Raw genomic sequence first — 15,029 nt, forward strand, 5'->3', positions numbered from 1 at the left:
TTAATGCATGACTTTGACATTAGCTTTAGATGTATCAAATCATTTCACTTGCGTAAAAAACTCATTTAAGCAATCACGCATTTGAATTGGGAAAAATAAACAATTCTTTTAAAAAATTTTTAAATAAATTTTGTAATTCTTTTTGTAATTATTTTTGTAATTAATTTTTAATTAATTTTTTTAAATTAATTTTTAAATAATTTTTTTTATATTTTTTTTTTAACTTAACTAGTAAACAGCACTCTGCAAAAAGTAGTTGTAGGACTTCTTTATTATCCGACGCATTTCGTCCAACGGTTTTAGCTAAAATCGTGGCCCTCAAAAGGTTTTTCTCACCTTGCCCAAAAATTTTTCAAATTTTTCACAACTTCGCCTGTTCCTGTTCATATGTTCGGCCAAGTCTTTATGGTCATCGGCCCCCGTATAGTTGCTGACTATGGTTTGTAAATACAGGCCTTTATTTTTAACTTGTTAAACCGCCTGAAGAAGTCCAGACAGCTAGACAAAACCCGTTGGAGAATAAAGAAGTTTAACAACTACCTTTTTCTTTCGGAAAGGTTCTCCAAAAGTATCGTAAACCGCAAATCAGCTTGATTGATTGATCCAAGTAAAAACTAAATCCCAGCACTGCAGTTTAAACTACATCAGAGGTGACCAGAGGAAGCTTTTATCATTGCGATAGATGTTGAAGATATCAGCGAAGCGGATTTCCATAAATTTTTGTCAATAATTTTAAATGGTCATTCACCAGGTTCTAAGATCAACAGGTACCTGTTACTACCTAGATAAGTCAGGAAATGAGGGCGGACCCACTGCTGGGCTCTGAAGTGGGTTCAAAATGTCCAAATGGGCGGTAATATTCCCAAAATTGAAATAATTTTAAGAGCCAGAAGCGTTTTGAGAAAAATTCAGTCAGTAAAGCAAACAATGGTAGCTAAATTTGAAAAAAGGTGATGATTTTACATGGTTTCTAAATTTTCTTTTAGGTCGAGAATTGGACAATTTTTTAGGTTATCAGGTCAGATAATGAATAATAAAATTCCGTTTCGATTTAGATTCTCAATTTTTAGTGTAATTTTATGCTGCAGTTTAGTTGAATAAAAGATAAAAATGGCTTATGTAGTAATTAATCTCCTTCATGCTTAACCATCTTTCCCTACTTTGTGTCTTTAGGTTAGAACCCCGCTGACTCGAACTCCTGAGGGAACCGAAAATGGTTCGAGTTAGCGAAGGTCCGAGTTGTCGGGATTGATGTTGAATTTCTATTATCCTGTTAATAATGAATGAGGAATCATGTTTTTACCATTCTTGCACACTCAAAAGTCGTTTTCGTTTATTTGGTTATTTTTATATTGGCTTTTTGATAAGAACATTAGTCTAGAAATTTGGCAAAATGCGTTATTATATACGCTATTACGTTTTCATGAATGTTATCACGTTGGTGTTCAGCCCAATTAAAGAGTGGAACATGTCGATCAGCTATGTTCTGAAACTTTTAGGTTTATCGATCGACGATTTTCCTTACAGTTGGAGTTATTAAAGTAAATTTAGCTTACGTTTTCAAGCCTTTCGTGCGAGAAGGAAATTGAGGTAACATCCAGTTTCGCTACATTTCAATTTCGCTACGTTCGTATTTCCTACTTGTTCTCCACATTCAAATACGGCAGGAAAGTCAGCTCACAACTAAATACCTGTTTTAAGCACAATAATAATGATAGTTATTGCAATCCCGCAATACCATCTACTCCAAGCTTCAATCGACAATGACAAGAGCACACAATTTGTAGCTCATAAATCAGCAAGTGCGTTGAAAGGTTTTCCAAGGCATTTTCAACTTGAAAGTGTCGAAGATCCCTCGGATCCAAGCCCTGGAGGACCAGGCTCCGAGGGGGTAGGCCGCGGAGTGGTAGGTTTTGGATGGAAAGAGTTCATGGAAAAAGTTAAACCAGAAGTCTCGCGGATAATAAGAGACAACCGTCTGACTAAAATCAAGATAATACTCTCGTGTGAGATAGTAAGGGAAAATGAAAATGGATCAGGCCAGCTTTAAGATGCATTTTTCTACACAAAGTCTTAGGGCAACAGATGAATCACAAGTACTCGCTGAAATGTACGATACAGCAACAGAGTCGACTCGATACTTGCAACACGTAACTCGCATACCACACACACACACGCACGCACGCACATACACATGAAGCGTAGTTCCACCAATGTGACAAGCTGCTGCTCCTGTACTTGCAGTTATAAAGATACTCTGAGGTGGTAACATTGTTATCAAACGTTTCAAGAGATATGACTTGCCAGTTCTTGCACTATCAGTAAAAAACACTCTTTCCAGCTCTTATGGCGTTTATCACTGCCATTTGTTCAGGTATAAGATTCATTTGAAAAGAACTCAAAGAGCTGAGACGTCTTCTTGCCGGTCCACTGCGTTCGTCATCTCCACAATTCGAATCGCTTTCTTTACCTGTAGTTTTAAATAGCTTCGGTGTCACACCATTCTTATCTTCCAAAGGTCTTTTCTTGCAGCCCACTGTGAAATCCTTATCTGTAAGAGGGCTTATGTCGGGCTTTATCACTGAGAAGCCGTCTTCTGTTACTTGCAATTCCATTTTGTTTACTTTGAGCAAGTTTTAATGACAGACATTTTAAAAACGTCGCGAGCTGATTCGGTGGACAATTTCGAAACATTATTAGAATCTTCTGTGTTAGAGGTTTGATGGTAGCCCTGCCTTCCTGTAAAAACCGTTTGTGAATGGTTAATTCTTTCAGAAGAAAAGTCTTTCCCAACGGAGATTGACTACTGACGATGTCGCGAAATTCATCTCGACCCAAGACAACTGTAATACTCTTGAAGGTTGCCGGTTCGTGACCACACCATTGGAATTGAGGTTTTCCACTGTCAAACAGCATTCTAACTCACTAGCTTCCATCAATCTATCGAAATAAAAGTTTAAAAACGTTTGAAAGAAATGGAAGCTTTAATCTAAAAGGAATTAGTCGTCTCTTTCACCTTTAAATTTTGGTGTCCCAAGACATCGACCAATCACATGCAAAGGGTAAGTAGTCTCCAGTCCTCTTTGTCGGGGTCTACAAACCGGCTAAATTTAGCAAGAATGTCACAAACAATTCCATATTCTATCGTCCTAACTTCGGTCTATTCCGGTGATTTGGGCCTCCAGATTATTCAAAGAACCTCACCTGAATATCCCTGGATTGATTCATCTGCGCAGTGAACTGTGGAAGCTTGCATACCCCAGTTCTTCTTTCGTGGGCTTTCTCATGTATAGCCTTTCTTTGCAATGCCTTGTAACGCTCTGCCATTCTTAGCCTGCAGAGCAGAGGAGGGGGCGGGGATGGCCAGAATACTATTGACCCACTCCATCCGGAATCCCCTCTCCTCCCTTCTGACTTTTTCCCCATTGTTTCGGTTTTTATTTCCCCAATACCCTCCAAAAGTATAAATGATAGTAAAACAATTTATGTTCTGAAGCATGATTATGGTTTCGGGCCCTTCTCAGAGTCATTATAACCTTCGCCTAACGGAAAGGGCTAAAATGACTCTGAGTCGGGCGCAAAACATAGTTATGCTCAAGAACATAAACTTTGTATTATTTCATTTTAAGGGAACGTTTGGACCTGAGCGTTATCTGAGAAGAAGGCTAGAGATAAGTCGGACACTCCGAACTTTGAAATGTGCTCTTAGTCTCATCAGAGAATGAATCTGGACATTTAGATTCCTTCCAAGGGACTCGACTGCCAATGTTTGTCAATGCGTAGAAGTGAATTGGTCACTCACTAAGTGAGTGCTTATTATTCTAAACTGCACGAGAAAAATCATGTGATTACGTATTAATAACATACATGAAAAAATACGAGATAACTTATCATAATTGTGGAGAAGCAAAGCGCGCACCAAGTGAAAAAATAATTTATTCAAACCGTGCGTTCGGTCAAAACAACCGCGTACGATCAAAACAGTAATATACAATGATATTTCCACATCTTTAGGGCAGTTCAAGGAATTGCTCAGTTTGTGTCCGAATCACTTTTTGTTTAATCATGTTTGCTTTCAATTTCGGCGTAGAGTCGCTCGGGCAAAGTGTTTAGCCGGGTCTGCTCGTAATTTTCAATTTCCTCGGCAATTCCCCTCTCTAAACACCACTTTTTCCAAACCGATAACCAAAGAGTAGTGCGTTTTACAGTGTTTTCGTTGTTAGAGCTGTTTTTCAGCTGCTTTATTGTTGTTGCGCTGGCGAAAGAAAACCTACTTGAAAGGCGAGCCATTGTTTCGCTCGCAAATTTTCAGCATATCCAAATGTTGCGACATCCGAGGCTCGCATTTGTTTGACTATCTGTGAGTTTCTTTGATTATTGACCAATCGGAATTCTGGTTTGTTACTTCTTTGCACTGAATTAACTGAAAACTGCGTTTATCTTAACCAATCAGAACTGAGTAATTTTTTCATGTATATTATTAGGAACAGTAATGAGCCACGATCTTGAAGTTGGGGCAATATAGAGGAACTAAAAAGTTCCCCCATAATCAAGTTGTATGGACCCAAAAAAGTGGTTAATAAAAATAAATTTTCTCTCCCCCTCTCTCCCCCCCTCTCTCTCCCCTTCTCTCTCCCACTCTCTCTCCTCCTCTCTCTTAAGCTAAAGTAAGTTTATTTTTGTTTCTAATAATTCAGACCACATAGACAATGGACCACGAAATAACTACGTGTGAATTTATTTCAGAAAAACAAGCACTTTTTTTCCTTTCTTTTAACTAAACTAATGCGTTATTTTTGTTCTTTTTGAGGTTGAGGCTTTTTTTCTTTTACAAAAATGAAAACATCAGTTACACAGTGTCCCACCTCAACTCACCCAGCCAAAAAATTAACTCTTGCATGCATTGCATGCCTATGATTTTACTGTTTGTCCAGTCCACTGTTTCTTCTTTTAACTTTGTTTGTTGCGATTATATTGAGCACTGTTTTTTTTCCTCTGCTATGTTTGGTATTTTTGTTTAGTTGAATCTTGTGCATAGCTCGTTCTCTCCTCCGATTAAATATTTCATTCAAATCTTGCACAATGCTTTTCTCGTCTCTGTTTGATTTCCAAGTTAATATCTACCTTATTGTTTGTTTCAACTTAAATTTGTTTCCCGTTTCTGAATCTAGCCCTCTGTTCTTTTCCTTAACCCTTTAACTCCCATGAGTGACCAAGACAGAATTTCTCCTTACAATATCAACTCAGAATCAAGGAGACAAGTGAGGAGAATAAAGAAGAAAACTCAATTAGAGAACTACAAGTTGATCCAATACCAAATTCTCCAAATTGAAATCATGAGTATTTTATGGCAGACAAAAGGGAGAATTACTAATGAGATCTTGGGAGTTAAAGGGTTTACTCTGGCTGATTGTCACGTTCATATCCTACGAACTGTTTGCAGCCTTCTGTTTGGCGTTATTATCTCGCAACAATGTTTGATTTTTGCGGTAATTCTCAACCATTTTTCTCTTCTCTGTCTGATTTTTACATTACTACCTCCTCTTTTCTATTTGATTGTTTCTTCAGTATCTCGGATCTTTTTGTTCCATTTTCTGTTAGTTTGTTATGTTATCATTTCTTGCACCTGTGAAAAGTCTTAGAAGGGAGAATTTAAGACAGAATTAAAATGATTTAAGTCAAGGATTAACTTTGAGTTCTGACGAAACTTTGCCACATTCTCACATTTTCATACATTAAGCTAATTTCCTGCGTTCATTTTTCCCATCCCAATTTATTGTAGATCCCTATTGATAGTATACTTAATAGATCAAACGACTTAGTTGCAGGTTTCATTATCACCATCATCACAAAAGCACGCAAAATCTACTACTTGACTGAAAAAAAATTAAAAATGTCTTCGCAAAGTAATACCAGTGTCCATTGAATGACAATGATTAGGAAGAGGAATCTTTGTGTAGGATCAGCAGTCACTCTGTTTCTTCTCCGCCTCGTTGTTGTCCTCCTCGAGTCCTTCTTTCCTGAAAAAAAACATTATAAATTTGTCACTATTTCAGCTTTAAAGTAAACGGAACAGATCTCCAATCAAAGAAATTACTTTCTTCTTCAATTTCATTGGCTATGATTGTGCAAACTTGTCGAACATACCATGCTTGATACGAAAGTGACTTTAAGATTGTCAATTTATTGTTATTTTTGTTGATTTTTCACAAATAAAGTGAACTTTTCAGCTTCTCAAGTTACCTTCATCGTCATAACGTGTAGTATCGCATCGACTTTGACTAATTATTTCGGAGTATATATTGCATACAAAAGAAACGCAAATTCAAAGCCAATTTTAGAAAGCCTTCTATGAAAAAATTCTGGCTCCGAGCGCTAGATAAAATCAAGTTCTTTTTCCTGGCATTTTATGGATGAAAGACAAAGACAAAAAAAAAACAAAAAAATTACGACAACTGAGTGAAGTGAATAAGTTAAGTGTGCTAATCGGTTTATCTTAGAAAATTGCTCATTCTAATCAGACTTACCCTTTTTTCATAAAATCAAATGTCACGTTATCCCCCATCAACACAAACGGAGCCCATTGGGAAGGTTTGGAAAATCCATTACTTCTCAACCATTGAACGGCCTGGTGAAGAGATTCACTGGCACTTTCTCCACGCACAAGGTTTTTATAGAAATGTTTCATGAGCTTCGCCGTTGCTTTGTCTTCTATAGCCCACGATGCTACCAACACTGAACGTGCACCAGATGCTAGGAATGCTCGAGCGATTCCAATAACTCCTTCTTTTTTAATCAATCCACGCCCACTGTGACAACAGCTGAGTACTACCAGTTTAGCTCGCACTTGAACTCCTTCAATGTCGGACATTGTCAGGAGGTAGTCTTCCTCTTGTGGAGTACTGTTAATAGTACATTGAGGAGATAGGGCAATCTCTCCTGTTTCAGGATTTCCATGTGCGGCAAGATGTATCAGACTCACTGAAGGTATTGCTTGAAGAACCGCCTGCTTTGTTGCGCGACTTCCCAATAAAGGCTGAACACCCAGCAGTTGACCAACCATCTCTGCTTCCTTACTTGCATAAAACAATGGTGTAATGTCAATAAGACGTTCATTATATTGCACTTTGCCAACCGTAGGATCACCCACAACCAGTCCGCCAGTTTGACTGTGATAGTCTGCTGGACATTGTTGAATGAGCCGGAGAGTTGTTAGTGAAGGAACGATGCGTATTCTGTACTTCTCCGATAAATACTTGCCGGCTTGTTCATCATGCAAGGCAGCAAATGGGACTCGGTACAAAAAACGATCCGGTACAATGATGATTTCAGGCTCTGTGAGTAAATCTACCACAGGTGCGACGATCCATTCGTAGCACAAATGATGACTTCTTCCGGTATCTTTGGTTTCGTCACCTCGCAAATTTGCTTGGCTCTCTTCATTAGGAGATGTCGTCACGTTGTCATTCAGCGATCGGTCTTCGCAGTTCCCTTGGGGTAAAACACCAAAGCATTCGGCGCTCTTTTTGAAAACTCCCTCCACTTCGCAAACTTGCGCAGCAATAAGAGTGTCTATTTTCACTTCGTCTGTTCTTCGAAAGAAAATGTCTCCATTTGCTTTCAACACCCAGAGAAGAACTCGCCGATCTTCATACGAAATGTATAAAACAACACAGTTACTTTCCCTTCTCGCGATGTTTTCAATCCCGAACCATGATCGTGGATCAGCTGAGATGTGGCTTTCGGCGGAGTACTTGTCTGCCATGAGTTCTGCGAGGACTCTTGCTCGTCCCAGCTCCTCAACATAGAGAGCATCTCGAAAGTTTCCAGTACGGCAAAGGAGGTGAGTGAGTAACTGGTAGGGAAAAGTGCCGTTTTTCTCTAACAGAGAAATTTCAAATCCACTGTTTCCTTTCTGGAGAGTTCTGATTTGTTCATATTTTGCAATGCCTTGGAGAAGATATTGCATTGCCTCCACAACCTCGAACTGCGATATCTTTAACAATGAAATAAAGATAAGACTTTGAAACTCAGCCATTTTGTTTCCAATTTCGCTGCTTATGGAACGAGCTTTCTGTAAATAATATGCTGCCTTATCATATTCACCAAACGATTGGGATAGAATTCCAACGTGTAGGTATAGATGTACTCCGCGAATTCTATTGCAACATTCTCTGCTGATTGTAAGCGCCTTCTCACAAAGTTCTTTTGCCTTCTGACTGTCATTTACAGAATCAGAGACACTTGCCAAATTTACAATAGCCTTTGCTTCCAGTTCTCTGTCACCAATTGCAATACTGACGCCGACTGCTTTTTCCAAATGTTCTTTAGCTTGCCGATTTTTATTAAGATTGTGGTACACCACTCCAAGTTCTAAGTGTGCTGTACCTTCTCTTCTTCTGTCGCCAATTTCTATCGCGATGGCAAGCGCTTTCTCGCAATATTTTTTAGCATTCTGGTATTCGCCGAGGAAATGAAACACATTTCCGAGGTTCCCGTATATTGTTCCTTCTTCTTTTCTGTCGCCAATTTCTATCGCGATGGCAAGTGCTTTCTCGGCATATTCTTTAGCATTCTGATATTCGCCAAGGGAATTAAACACAGTTCCGAGGTTCCCGTATGTTGTTCCTTCTCCTTTTCTGTCGCCAATTTCTATCGCGATGGCAAGTGCTTTCTCGTGATATTCTTTAGCATTCTGATATTCGCCAAGGAAACGAAACACAGTTCCGAGGTTCCCGTATCTTGTTCCTTCTTCGTTTCTGTCTCCAATTTCTATCGCGATGGCAAGTGCTTTCTCGTGATATTCTTTAGCATTCTGATATTTACCAAGGTAATGAAACACACTTCCGAGGTTCCCGTATGCTGTTCCTTCTCCTTTTCTGTCGCCAATTTCTATCGCGATGGCAAGTGCTTTCTCGTAATATTCTTTAGCATTCTGATATTCGCCAAGGGAATTAAACACATTTCCGAGGTTCCCGTATGTTCTTCCTTCTCCTTCTCTGTCGCCAATATCTATCGCGATGGCAAGTACTTTCTCGTGATATTCTTTAGCATTCTGATATTTACCAAGGGAATGAAACACACTTCCGAGGTTCCCGTATGCTGTTCCTTCTCCTTCTCTGTCGCCAATTTCTATCGCGATGGCAAGTGCTTTCTCGTGACATTCTTTTGCATTCTGATATTCGCCAAGGGAATTAAACACATTTCCGAGGTTCCCGTATGTTCTTCCTTCTCCTTTTCTGTCGCCAATTTCTATCGCGATGGCAAGTGCTTTCTCGTGATATTCTTCAGCATTCTGATATTCGCCAAGGGAATGAAACACACTTCCGAGGTTCCCGTATGCTGTTCCTTCTCTTTTTCTGTCGCCAATATCTATCGCGATGGCAAGTGCTTTCTCGTAATATTCTTTAGCATTCTGATATTTGCCAAGGGAATGAAACACATTTCCGAGATTCCCGTATGCTATTCCTTCTCCTTTTCTGTCGCCAATTTCTATCGCGATGGCAAGTGCTTTCTCGTGATATTCTTCAGCATTCTGATATTCGCCAAGGGAATGAAACACACTTCCGAGGTTCCCGTATGCTGTTCCTTCTCCTTTTCTGTCGCCAATTTCTATCACGATGGCAAGTGCTTTCTCGTAATATTCTTTAGCATTCTGATATTCGCCAAGGTAATGAAACACATTTCCGAGGTTCCCGTATGTTCTTCCTTCTCCTTCTCTGTCGCCGATTTCTATCGCGATGGCAAGTACTTTCTCGTGATATTCTTTAGCATTCTGATATTCTCCAAGGCTAGTACAGACATTTCCGAGTCTTCCATTAGCCAGTGCTTTTTTTCCTTTGTGACCAATGGTTTTTATGATAGTGAGTGCGCCTTTAAAGAGTTGCTTTGCCTCTACAAACCGGCTTTGTGTGTTACATATGTCTCCTACTTCCATGATTAGTGTCCAAGCATGGTTAAATTTGTCAAGAAGTTTGGTGGCATGTCTTTCTGCATCTGTGTAACCAGAGATGGCGTAGAACGCATTGAATAGTACATCGGAGATCTCAAGGTGACTACCAGAGTCAAGGTTGTGAAGTAGGATCACACATTCATTACATAACTCAGTCGCTCGTAGGACACGATCAGTGTTCAGAAGAAATATGACGACGTTTAAACCTATCTGGACTGATTTTAGGATTTTTGCAGCGTCACTCATAATGGCTCTCTCCTAAATGTTGTCGTAAGAAAGAATCAGCAAAAAAAGGAAGCTTAAAAAAAAGTAACACTGAGAAATGTTCGAGTTTTTAAACATGACCAGGGAATTTTCCCAAAAGTTTGTACGTGAAACAAGATCAGGATCCTCACTCTGCTGCCCTTCAAAAACCAGGGACTAACTAAGCTCTGATTTCCGTTGTTATATGTTTCAAAATCGAGGCAAATCAATATATCTTGATCGATCTGGAGACATTCATCTACGTGACGCGCAGGCGGCCCCAAGCTCCAACTGTGAGATTATCATCTTGCGCAATAACAGTCGTGAATTACAAGAGTTTGTATGGGAATATTTACAACCGCTCCAAGGAATATAAAAATATGTTAAATTCTCAATAAAAAATACCTCATCTTACTTCCACAACGTATGACTTGTTATCTTTACTTTGATGAAAAGAACCCATTTTAGTGAGTTGTTCATTTCGAGGTTTTCTTATGTAGGTAGAAAACCTCGAAATGGAAAACTCGGGTTCTTTTCATCAAAGAAAGCGGTCAGATAACAAGCGATACGCTGTGGAAGTAAGTTGAGGTATTTTTATTGAGAGTTTGACGTATTTTTTATTCCCTAGAGCGGTGGTAAATATTCTCATACAAACTCTAATAATTCCGCCATGACTGTTATTGCGCAAGATTATCATCTCACAGCTGGAGCTTGGGCCACCTGTGCATGACATAGATCTGGTTTCGTTGCGTCGTGGAAAAATTTGATGGATATAAATCTAACAAAAAAAATCACATTCTACAACTAAACGAAGTATAAAACTGTTCAGTTGAGCCCAGATGAAGATATTTGTGCAAGATTCGTGTTGGTATTTCTAACCGTTTGTCCCACAGAGATCAAGCCGGCATGTCAGTCTTAGGAACTCGCTTAATTAATTTGAGATGAAGAAATTAGAACATGTAAGCGTTGCCAATGGTTAACTGCCCATCAATTATTTTGAAAAAACTATTTTTTGATTTAATACCGCATAAATTTGGGAAAAGAGCAAAAATTATACCCAACGTTTCAACCGCTTACAAAATGCTTGTTATTCAGACGAAGGAAAATCTTTCTATTTCATTCAATTACGTACGCGTTACTTCAGTAACTGATATACCAACTTCTCCAAATTTTTTGTTTCGTAAAATAAAGTCAACTTCATTCATAAAAAATAAAACTAAGGTAGCAATACAAATGCAGAAATTAAAGATAACGAACAGCTCACCTTTTCAAAACAGAACATGCCTTTTACATTGGTGCCTGATAGCGTGACTAATGAAAACAAAATTAAGAAAATGAAATGAAATGAGAATTTCCAAGGCAAACAAACGTAAATGCAAATAGCTGATGTAAGAACATTTTACTCGCACGGTTGGTGAGAAGAAATCATCAGAATAAGAAAAAAAAACCTAAGATGGAAGAGAGATTGTTTCCTAAGTTGCCTATAAGATTCATTAAATAACATACAAGATCTTACATCGTCTCGAGACGACTTTAACGTCTTAGACAACTTTAACGTCTCTAGCATAAAAACGTCCTTTATAGAATAATTCAAATAGTACGCGCGCTCTGATTGGCCATAAAACCATTTTACATGAGCGTATGTAAACACGGTTTTCGTTCCTCTTTCATTAGTTATTTTATAAAAGAAATGTAAAATGGTTTCCGTGTTTACATAGCCTGATGTAAACACTTGGGTGGTTGGGAGAACACTCGATAAGCTGGAAACCACTCCGCTTCGCGTCGTGGTTTCCTACGCTTATCTCGTATTCTCCCAATCTCCCCCGTGTTTACATCAGGCTATGTAAACATGGAAACCATTTTTACATTTCTTCAATAGTTTTAATCATCACAGAAGTGATGAACTTGTTGTTTCTCCTTACAATATCAATATGCCATATAGCAATGCTGAGAGTAAACAGACTCATCATTCAGAGGGTGTTATCTCCAAATAATCATTATAAACCTAATAAGGATGGAACCTGCATTGCAGCTAGCCCATAAGATATCTCAATAAATATTGGAGCTCACATATCGTTGATAAGAGTTTGGTGGATTTAATTTTGCTTTGCTCGATTTGTAAAAGCATCAAGTTACAGAAGTGAGGAACATGTTGCTTCTCTTTCCACAATCAACATATTATTCAGTGAACAAGCGACGAGAATGCTTATCAGCTGAGGGTTTTTTCTTTATACAACATTAAATTCTCCCGCGCAGAATGCTATTGTCTTTCGCGACATGTATTTACAGTGCCTAGTTTATCAACGAGCGGATATCAATTTGCATGTCTAGAACTTATCAGCTGTGATTGGTCAACAAATTTAGCTTTGGGAATACTTGAGTCGCACTGCAGATTTCAGCTGCTGTCAATCAAACGGTTTGGTGCGTGATGTCAGTCCCCAAGGTGCGATAGAGTTAACAATAGCACACTAATTAAAGGCCGGCCGCACTGTTCACAAAGCGTTTGCAGATTCGTGTGCGACGATATTTTTTATTTGACTCGATGTAAAAGTTCTTATCATGTTTTAACTTTAAAAAAATTTACTGCCATTTCACAGCCATTACTGATTTCGTGCTTAAATAAGTAAATAAATGAGGCGAAACATTGTCATTGTTCATAGAGGCAGAGCTTAGAGTAATTAATATGCACGCGCGAGGTTCAAAATGGATCAGTTCAACTCCCAAAGGCCCTTGGGACGGTGAAGAATCAAAGAGAGAAAATGAATGTTCCAGAAATGCTGGATTTGATACTATTTCCAGACATCGGATTCCCTTCATATGTTGCATGAGCCCTTTATACTTTTTAAGATAACATATCCATATGTAACCCAACGTGCTGATATCTTCATTTAGGAGAAATTCGGCCTGAAAGTTATCATAAATCTATTTCCCATAATGAAATTTACCCAAAGTAGGTCAAGTTGAGCACAAAATTGATAAAGGTTAAAGAGATGGTACCGAGTCAAAAATGGTTGTTATTTCATTATGAAAATCTTTTCTTTGAAAACCATATGCAACCCTTTCAATATTTTATATAGTTAAGCTGTGAAAAAACTAAAAGCAAGGGGACCTTTGCCTATTGCGGCCATTTTTCTTTATTGTGTCATGCCATTTGTCGTTTCGGTCTTTTAAATTTAGCGCCCTTGTACCCGTCAATATCCCGGATGTGTCACACAATTCTACTAGAATTCAGCTTGTAGGAAGAATTCCTGATGAGATCATAAATTTAAAAGGTAAAGATGATGCAGACCTTTAACATTTTGTTATCCAAATCAAAAATTGATTGATATTACTAGATTGTTTGGAATTAAAACTCTTTCTTATCACTGATTTTGCTATATTTAAACCAGAAATATATTTTTTCGAATCAGGAAAAGAATAATTATTACTATAAATTTAGTTTTTTTTGCTGGTAACCCTTTCAAAAATAAACACGCTTTGTTTGGGTGATGAGATCAAAAGTGGCGAGAAACAAAGATAAATGCAAGCAGTTCGTGTGAGAACGAAGTGCTGAGTTTGATCGGTCTAAGACAAGAAACTATGAACTGCAGTTGATAATCTCTTGGTGTGACAGATATCAATATGACTTTCTGTTTCGCCCATGGCGTCGTTGTAAAAACTTTGAAGCGCTTTTCTTTCCACATCAAAAATCTCTGTCCTTGAATTCAATTTCTGTTACACCTGATTTGAGCAGGCACCGAAAGCATTTTTTCAATAAAAAAAGAGAGAGATGGGACTGTAAGCAGATATTTTCTTTATTTTTGCTGCTTACTCTTGAACAAGGAGTTTTATTTTGTTTCGTGTTCTGATCGAATGACTGAGGCAGCCGAGGGTAAAAAACTGAAATAACGCTTTCCTTGCAAAACAGAGATGAATGAAAATCTGACAAGAGTGAAAAAAATGTAACAGCTTCATCGGTGAAACAAAGAATCGTATAGAAAACCTAAAACAGAACTACGTCGCTTTCTAACTTCCCCGTAATTTAAATAAAAAACATGACATCTTCATGTTCTTCTTTTTAAAGATTTCAGATTTAATAATCTGATTTTTCGGTTCATTCATCGCGTATCTGCTTTTACACTTTCACTCCCAGACTATGACACCAAAGAATTGTTTAACGTGCAATTTTCCCCTACAATATCAATATATTCTTCAGCCAACAGTTTTGGAGAATAAAGAAACTTATCAGCTGGACAGTGTCAAATTGACGCAACACTTCATTCTCTAAAATTATTTACTGAGATATTTGTTACATTTGCAAAGGAGACCTAGTAAGATCATGAAAGTTAAAGTCCTAAAATTGAGTTCATCATTTTATTTTGCAGACTATGTTCAGTTTAAGTTATGTTTTAAGCAACAAATCTTTGCCAAAATCTAAGACTATTTGGAGGTTGAATCCTCTGTCTTTGAATGTCCAGTGCAAAACATTTCAGTTTTGTGAAGCGGGAAAGATTGTTTCTAAATTTATTTTTTTACTACTAACCTTTTACACAAGAAGCTTGTATTGTTTGATATTCTAGTCGTATGACTGATGAAACCAAAAGAAACTGAAATACGACTTCCCCTGCAAAACAAAGATGAATGCGAATAGCTATTCTAAGAAAGACGTGAAACCTTCTGTAAAATACAAGTAAAATGGCTGAATAAAAAATTGATGAACCGAAGAGGGACAAACGGTTACCAAGTGTAAAGATTGAGCTCGATTTCTACAGAACAAAAAAATAAAGGCCGTTTAGGAACTTGAAAATCAATCGCTCATCATCTTCTCCATAAATTAAGCACACATTTCCCCGCT

General features: G+C 38.1%; 1 protein-coding gene across 1 annotated transcript; it reads right to left on the reverse strand.

The window, feature by feature from the left end:
- Positions 1-5,962: 5,962 nt before the first annotated feature.
- On the reverse strand, positions 5,963-10,198 carry LOC131777825 (tetratricopeptide repeat protein 28-like). Its single transcript, XM_066165325.1, has 3 exons — positions 9,752-10,198; positions 6,528-8,455; positions 5,963-6,020 (listed from the first exon to the last, which is right to left on the reverse strand). The coding sequence occupies exons 1-3, from the start codon at positions 10,196-10,198 to the stop codon at positions 5,963-5,965; spliced, it is 2,433 nt and encodes an 810-aa protein (XP_066021422.1).
- Between the last annotated feature and the right edge of the window lie 4,831 nt (positions 10,199-15,029).

This window comes from Pocillopora verrucosa, chromosome 4, assembly GCF_036669915.1.
Source record: "Pocillopora verrucosa isolate sample1 chromosome 4, ASM3666991v2, whole genome shotgun sequence".
Lineage (NCBI taxonomy): Eukaryota > Metazoa > Cnidaria > Anthozoa > Scleractinia > Pocilloporidae > Pocillopora > Pocillopora verrucosa.